At 47.8% G+C, this 8276-nt stretch overlaps 1 protein-coding gene across 1 annotated transcript in view; it reads left to right on the top strand.

Annotated features, from left to right (window-relative positions):
• Positions 1-8276, top strand: part of TNIP2 (TNFAIP3 interacting protein 2) — a gene marked incomplete at its 5' end in the record, with an annotated part of 19132 nt that overhangs the window by 4038 nt on the left and 6818 nt on the right. The window contains 1 exon segment of the mRNA XM_006152919.2: positions 8044-8212. Within this exon segment, the coding sequence (XP_006152981.2) occupies positions 8044-8212 (169 nt within the window).

Raw genomic sequence — 8276 nt, 5'->3', positions numbered from 1 at the left:
GTCCCGCTGCCCCCCCAGCCAGTGACTCTGCCAGCTGCCTTGACCCCATGAGCTTCATTTTGCCCATTTTTTAAAAATAATCTTTTTTTAAAAATAATTATTTTATTTTATTTTATTCATTTCATTTTTATTTTTTATTTTTTAAAACTGACCAGAGAGAGACAAGTGACAGAAGGAAAGTGAGAAAGCAAGCTGCCAGGTACAGGACTCGAACCGTGGTCAGCCATGTGGGGATCCAGCCACCTTAACCACCACGCTACCTGCTGGCTCACTTTCCCCATTTGTACAGTGAGAAGGATGACAAAAGCTGTCCCAGGTGTGTGGAGATTATGTGGTTAGTGCAGAGTGAAGGTTAAGAAAGCATTAACTGCTCCTGTTGCTGCAAACACCGTGGTTTTTGCAGCACTCAGAAGTCTGTTAAATTTATGATTCTGTGTGAGACTAGCCCCTCATTGGTAATGTTTACAGAATTCCTGTCTATATTCATGTTATATGTATTTGCATTTATGTGTGTGTGTGTTTAATTTGCTAGAGGTGTGTATGCTCATCAGGGAGGGAGAGAGATGAGAAGGTGAGGAAGCACCCCCTGTGGGGAATGGACATGCTTCAGTCCCTTCTCCATTTCTCCCTCTTTTCAGGATTTTGGGCACTCACACGTGTCTGACATGTTTCTCATGCTGCCATGTATGGTACTCAATGAAGGTGGCCGTGTAGGATCCAGCCACCTTAACTACCAGGTCATGGGCTGCCCCAACATCTGTGTTTTATACATAGACAATGTATTTGCCCTGAATAAAATTCAGTATTAGCTAGAGACATTTCTCTGTCCTGCTATTAGAAATCACGACTTTTGGGGACCAGCAGTTAGTGTAATGGCTATGTTGCTGGACTCTCACGTAGTCGACCATGGTTCGCATCCCGGACCTGGTGGCTTAAAACTCACGCCGGGCACGTGTGCGTGCGTGCCCAAGATCCCGAGAGGAGAATGGAGGAGAAGGGATTGCGGCGTGGCCATCCCCCCTGGGGGGTGATTTCTCGCTTTCTGTCTCTCTGTGTCTGTCTGGCGAGCACACGCGCCCTATAGCAAAAGCAACCTAAAAAAAAAAAAAAAAGGAAAAAAAACCCGAAATCACGACTTTTGGTTTGTATTCTCTGTACACATTTTTAAAAAAAAAAAACAGTTCCTGAATGGCCGAGGCTACTCAGCCAGCTCTTAGATAGGGTCTTGCCCAGGCCAGCCTCAAGCTCTTCCAGATACATTTAGAGCTAGGTCTAGCTTGGCTGAGGATGACAAAAATGGTAACCACCAGGGCCTCCAGGGAGGGGATGCAGTGGTTAAGGTGCTGGATTTCCACATGACCAACCACAGTTTGAGTCCTGGACCTGGCAGCTTGAAAATCACTGCAGGCATGTGTATGTGCATGCCCAAAGTCCCGAAGGGAGAATAGAGGAGAAGGGATTATGGCATGGCCATACTCCCTAGGGAGCGATGTCTCATTTTCTCTCTCTCTGTTCCTCTGTCTCTCCAGTGAGCCCGTGTACCCTGTAGAAAAAAAACTGTCAAAAAAAGAAAAAATGGTCACTGCCCTGGGGGCACTTCCATCCTGCCACCAGGATGGAAAAACAAGACTGGGGAAAGTTGCTTGGGAGTGGTGTGTGGTCATACTGAGGCTGACCAGCGGTCTCTGGTGCCTCCGAAGGGCAGTCGGGGAAGGTTCCCACTACACTGCACAAAGTAAGCACACAGGACAGGTCCCCTAGCCAGCTTCCCATGCCTTCAAAAATGGTCAGTTTTGTGGGATCAGCAGGTGCCATGGTGGTTGGGGCGCTGGACAGTGCTGGACACTCCCACATGACTGACCATGGTTCGAGTCCCAGACCTGGAGTCTTGCTTTCTCACTCTCTTTCACTCTGTCCCTCTCTGATCAAACCAAAATAAATATATTAATTAGTTAAATAAATAAATGATCAGCTTTTAAAGAAAACAAATTCAAGGCCAAGAAACAAGTTTTAGGTTCAGTGCCGTGGAAATCATCAGCAGCGAGACCTCGAGCTGCCACTGGGACTTGGCATTCTTTCTCCTGCTCGTAGTATTTTATGTTAAGAAGGCCTCAGTTCTTGCCTGCGAATGCCCTGCCACCGTGTATACCCTGGTGCATGGGCTGAGTGGATTAGCTCCAGCTGTGTGTTTGCAGCCATGGAGGGAGTCCTCTGGTCTTAGGCAGTGGACCCAGGGAATGTACCTTTCCTGCCTCAGGCCTACTCTGCTTTGCAAAAGAACTGGAGTTCTCAGATCCCTTCCCTTCTCAGTCCTCCAGGCTCAGCCTGATCCTGACTACCAGGAAGGGCTGATGCCGACTGGCCAACTTCCAGAGAGATGCCCCTTTCCTTGGTCTGGTCGGTACAGACAGATCTGGTTTCTATTCAGGGTGACATTCCTGGGATTATAAAGCAGAAAGATGAAAGCACTGACCTCATAAGAACATCTCACTGACTGGGAAGCAGAGGCCCCCTGAGATTCTGATAGCAGGTGTGAGAGACGATGGGGTGCCGATGGGGTGCCAGTGCTGAGTGCCTTTGGGCAAAAACCCCTGTTTATGGGGTCATCCCCAGCGAAGTGTTCTGTTTCTCACTATGTCACATCTGTTGTCACCAGTCTTGCTAGTTCTTCTGCATCCTGTCATCTTAATGAAATTTTATTTATTCCTCTCTCTGTTCACCTCTAAAGCAAATCCCAAGGAAAGTGGAAGGGAGAGGACCCTTTAAAAGTGCCCTGAGTGGGCTGGTCCTGTGGCACAGTGGTTGGGCATGGTATAGAGGATTATGCTCTTACACAGCCAGCGTGGTTCAAGTCCCAGCCTGGTGGCCTGAGTAATTTTATAAAGAAGATTGAAGTTTATTTACAAAGCTCACAATTCTGGTGGCTGCAGAGTCCAAAGTCTTAGGCCTATAGCATGGCCAATGGAAGCAGAGGATGGTGGGTGTACGCAGAGAAAGCTCCTGACTGCTCCCTCATAACAATCAGCTCTCGAGAGCACTAACCTCTTCCTGAAGAGCTATTAACAGAACTCACTGGATCTCACCAGACATCAGTCTGTCCATGAGACCGTTGCATCGGTGGTGCTGTCACCAGGAAGCAATCCCTGCCTACTAGGCCTCGCTCTGGGTCACTATGGAGGAATTAAGTTTTCCCTTGATACAATATAATCAGTGCAGTCAAGCCTCAACACAAGAATTCCTGGGAGACATATTCAAACCATAGAAGATGCCATGGAGTGTGGGTAGAAAGGTGTCAGGAGCAGGCTGGCACCTAGTGTCTGAGTTCTGTCTATTTCTGTTACTGTTTTTAACACCAGAGGGTACTTGCATGGGCTTATGTGTTAGAGAAAGAGCGCTCCCACTGGGGCCTGGGCACACCACGGTCCTTTTGTCCTCTAATTCTGCATCCTGTCAAGATGCTGGGCACACTTGTGTACATCCCAGGCATGTTTCTCAAGTCACTGGGGCAGGATTTGAACCCTGGTCAGCCATGTGGGATCCAATTTCTCCTGCACAATGCTCAACCACCATGGGGCTCATCCTGCCTCCAATTATTTCCTTTATTATTATTATTATTATTATTAATTAGTTACTTGATTTTATTTATTACTTTAATTTTATTTTAAAAATTTATTATAGGGCATGTGCACTTACCAGAGACGGGGGGAGGGGAATGAGAAAGCAAGCCACTGGATCCACCTCCACTTATTTAATCCTACTCCCAAAGAGTTCTAACCATGTGACTTCTGGGCATTTTTTCCTGTTCATATATTTGTACAAGAGTACAAGGAGGAGGAACCAGCAGTTAGCATAATGGCTATGTCGCTGGACTCCCACGTAGTCTACTGTGGTTCGCATCCCGGACCCGGTGGCTTAGAACTCACGCCGGGCACGTGTGCATGCGTGCCCAAGATCCCGAGAGGAGAATGAAGGAGAAAGGATTGCGGCATGACCATCCCCCCAGGGGGTGATTTCTCGCTTTCTGTCTCTATGTCTCTCTCTGTCTGGCGAGCGCACGCACCTTATAGCGGAAAAAAAAAAAGAGTACAAGGAGGGAGACCAGCAGTTGGCGTAATAGCTACATCACTGGACTCTCATGTAGTCAACCGTGGTTCAAGTCCCAGACCCGGTGGCTTAAACTCACACTGGGCGTGTGTGCGTGCGTGCCCAGGATCCCAAGAGGAGAATGAAGGAGAAGGGATTGCGGCGTGGCCATCCTCCCTGGGGGGTGATTTCTCACTTTCTGTCTCTCTGTCTCTGTCTTTTTGGTGAGTGCATGTGCCCTATAGCAAAGACCTCTCCAAAAAAAGAAAGAGTACAAGGAGGGCCAGGCGATGGTGTGGTGGTGGTGAAGGCAGCTGGATCCCACGTGGCTGACTCTGTGTTTAGAGTCCCAGACCCGGGAGGCTTGGAAAATCATGCCAGGCATGTGCGTGTGTGTGCGTGTGTGTGTGTGTGGGGGGGTGAGTATGCATGCACACGAGCCCTAATCCCAAGAGACTGGAGGAGAAGGGAGAAACAGAATTGTGGTGTGGCCATCCCCAAGGGAGTGCTTTCTCACCCCCGCCCCCGTCTCTGTCCCTCTCTGACAAGCACTCATGCCCTATAGCAGAAAAATAAAAGAGTAAAGAAAACAGCAATGTCTGTTAGTTGGAAGTGTGTTCAATAAATCTGGAATCTATCATAGAGTTCCAGGCCATTGTTTAAAAAAAAAGAGGCAGGTTCCTCTGTGTCACTGTGAAATAAGATATATTACTAAGGAGGAAAAGGCAAGGTGAACAGTGTTGTTTTATACTCTATTTTTTTTTATATCTTTTTTTTTTTTTGAGAGGTTTTTGCCATAGGGCGCGTGCACTCGCCAGACAGACAGAGAGAGACAGAAAGACAGAAAGCGAGAAATCACCTCCCAGGGGGGATGGTCACGCCGCAATCCCTTCTCCATTCTCCTCTCGGGGTCTTGGGCATGCACGCACACGTGCCCGGCGTGAGTTTTAAGCCACCGGGTCTAGGACGTGAACCGCGGTCAACTACATGGGAGTCCAGCGACATAGCCATTATGCTAACTGCTGGTCCCTTTATACTCTATTTTTATAAAAATACACATGTTATAGATACTTATAATATAGGAAGATACATGCCTAAATAACAAATAGCAGTGGTTCCTAGAGGGTGAAGTGGCGGGGGGGGGGGGGGTTTAAACTTTTCATTTGATTTTTTCCTGTATATTTAGATCTTTGAAAAGAATTATTTTATTGAACTTTATTTTATTTTTTTATTTAATTTGACCAGAGAGGGACAGAGAGAGAGAGAGAAAGAAAGCCACCAGGTCCAGGACTCAAACCATGGTCAGCTATGTAGGAGTCCAGCACCCTTAACCACTGTGCCACCTGCCAGCCCCTATATTTGGATGTTTGTAGACAGTGTACATGTTGTTTTTATTATTTTTTTAAAAAGCCAATGAAAAGAATGACAATTCAGGGTTTTCTTGGTGATAGGGCCCGGTAGCTTGCTCCATTGTGGAGAGAAGCTTCTAGATTCCCAGTGTCTGTCCCACCTCACATTGTGTGGGAGGTGAGCGAGGACCCGAGGCAGAGGCTATGTCCTCCTCTTGGGGGAGGTTGGGCCTGCCCCTGAGTTTTCTGCAGCTCTTTCTTCATCTGTAGGATGGACCAGCTGAGCTTACTTCATTGCCCTCATTGTATTGTTTATGTTGAAAACGAGAAAGCCCATATTTAAGGCCAGGTATTAAAATATTTTTTTTTTAGAGTTTTTTTGCTATAGGGTGCATGCGCTTGCCAGGAAGACAGAGAGAGACAGAGAGACAAAGTGAGAAATCACCCCCTAGGGGGGATGGCCACACCGCATTCCCTTCTCCTCCATTCTCCTCTTGGGATCTTGGGCACGCACACACACACACACACACACACGCCTGGCGTGAGTTTAAGTCACCGGGTCCGGTACTCAAATTGCAGTCGACTACATGGGAGTTCAGCGACACGGCCATTACGCTAACTGCTGGTCCCAAAATATGGTTATTTTTAAGGTTTTTGTTTTTTGTTTTTTTTTTTTTAATGAAGTGATCAGGGTTGTGTGTATAAGTTTCCTAGAGCTGCTCTAGCACAGTACCGCGAGCTGGGAGGCTTAAAGCAACAGAAAATAATCCTTTGCAGTTCTAGAGGCCAGAAGCCTGAAATCAGGGTGTTGGCTTTTTCGGAAAGCCATAGGGGAAGACCCTTCCTCGCCTCTTCCAGCTTCTGGTGGTCAGCATTCCTTGGTGCCCATTGAGACGCATCCCTCACACCATTCGGCCTTCACACGGCCTTCTCTTCTGTGTGTGTCCATTCAGGTTACCCTCTTCTTTTTTTGTTTAAGATTTTTTATTTTTTGGTCATGTGCTCACTGGAGAGAAGAGAGATAGAGAGGGGGCGATGGCCACACCACAATCCCTTCTCCATTCTTCACTTTGGGCTTTAGGCATGCATGCACACATGCCTGGCATGATTTTCAAGCCTTCAAATCAGGGACTTGAACCATGGTGGGTCATGTGGGAGACCAGCACCTTAACTGCCATGCCACCTACTGGCCCCAAGTTACCCTCTATTTTTTTCGAATTATTTTATTTAACTTTATTCATCATCGTCATTATTATTTTTTAACTTGACCAGGGAGACAGAGAAGGAGGGAAAATGAGAAAGCAAGCTGCCAGGTCCAGGACTCGAACCACAGTCAGCTATGTGGGAGTCCAGTACTTTACCCACCATGCCCTGCTGGCCCCTCCCTCTTATGAGGATACCAGTAATTGGATTTGGACCTATTCTAATTCAGTGTGACCTCATCTTAACTAATTACATCTGTAATGACCCTATTTCTTAATTTTCTTTTAAGTTTGTTTATTTCTTCCACGAGTAAGTGAGGGAAAGACAGAGCACCCCCAACAGGTCTCAGTGTTGTGACTTCTTCCAGCTTGGGCCAGGCCAGATCATGAGTACGTGTGCCCAGTACCCTCAGGAGGGTCTCTGAGCATGAACCCAGCACCTTTTCATGTGGGTCAGCCTCTCGGAGTATCACATTTTACTGTTGCACCCCTCTCTGGCCCCAAGGCCCTATTTCTACATAAAGTCTCAGCCCCAGGCACTGGGGGCTGGGGGTAGACCTACTGGGCCAGCAGGTGGGGTAGTGGTTGAAGCGGGGATCACACATAGCTGATGGCACAGTTCGAGTCCCAGACCTGGCAGCTTTAAAACCATACCTGGGAGGGAACAAGCAGTTAGCATAATGGCTATGTCGCTGGACTCCCACGTAGTCGACCGCGGTTCGCGTCCCGGACCCAGTGGCTTAGAACTCACACCAGGCGCGTGTGTGTGCGTGCCCAAGATCCTGAGAGGAGAATGAGGGGGTGATTTCTTGCTTTCTGTCTCTATGTTTCTCTCTGTCTGTCTGGTGAGCACGCGTGCCCTATAGCGTAAAAACCTCTCAGAAAACAAACAAACAAACAAAAAGCATACCTGGTGTGTGTGCATGCCCAAAATCCCAAAAGGAGAATGGAGGAAAGGGATTGTGGTGTGACCACCCCCTGGGGGGTACTTTCTCACTTTTCTTTCTCTACCCCTGCTTCTCTCTCTTTGGAGAACTCATTTGCCCTAGAGCAGAAAAAGAATTAATTAACCAAAAGATGTAGACAAAAGCTTTTGGGGGCTACCCACTGCAGAGGAATTTCTACATTTCCTATCTAAGAAGTGTTTGGAATTGCCACTGTTAGTAATTTGATGATGTGAAATCTAAAATCATGAACTTGCTTTTGAAAATAAGATTTTAGATGAAATTTCCAGACAGAACATTACAGGCTGAGAAACCCTGAGTTGCTTGTTCCCAGGCCTAGCAAGTGAACGAGTACTGTTACCCGGTGGCGGGGTGCCGTGCTGAGTTTCCTTTTGCTTTCTGAGCATGTGCTTAGACATTGCTTCTTTTAATGAAATAACCATGCTTTGTAAATCCTCCGCTTAGGAAATCGAGAGACTTACTGAGCAGCTCGAAGAAAAAGAGAGGGAGATGCAGCAGCTGATGAGCCAGCCGCAGCACGAGCGAGAGAGCGAAGTTGTCCTGCTGCGGAGGAGCGTGGCGGAGAAGGAGCGAGCCCAGGCCGCCAGCAACGTCCTCTGCCGCTCCTTGGCAGGCGAGACCCACCAGCTGCGGAGGACGCTGGCTGGCACTGGCCACATACGCCAGGTCCTCGCCAA

This window comes from Tupaia chinensis, unplaced genomic scaffold, assembly GCF_000334495.1.
Source record: "Tupaia chinensis unplaced genomic scaffold, TupChi_1.0 Scaffold000360_1, whole genome shotgun sequence".
NCBI classification, from domain to species: Eukaryota; Metazoa; Chordata; class Mammalia; order Scandentia; family Tupaiidae; genus Tupaia; species Tupaia belangeri.
This window is presented reverse-complemented; position numbering and strand designations above follow the sequence as displayed.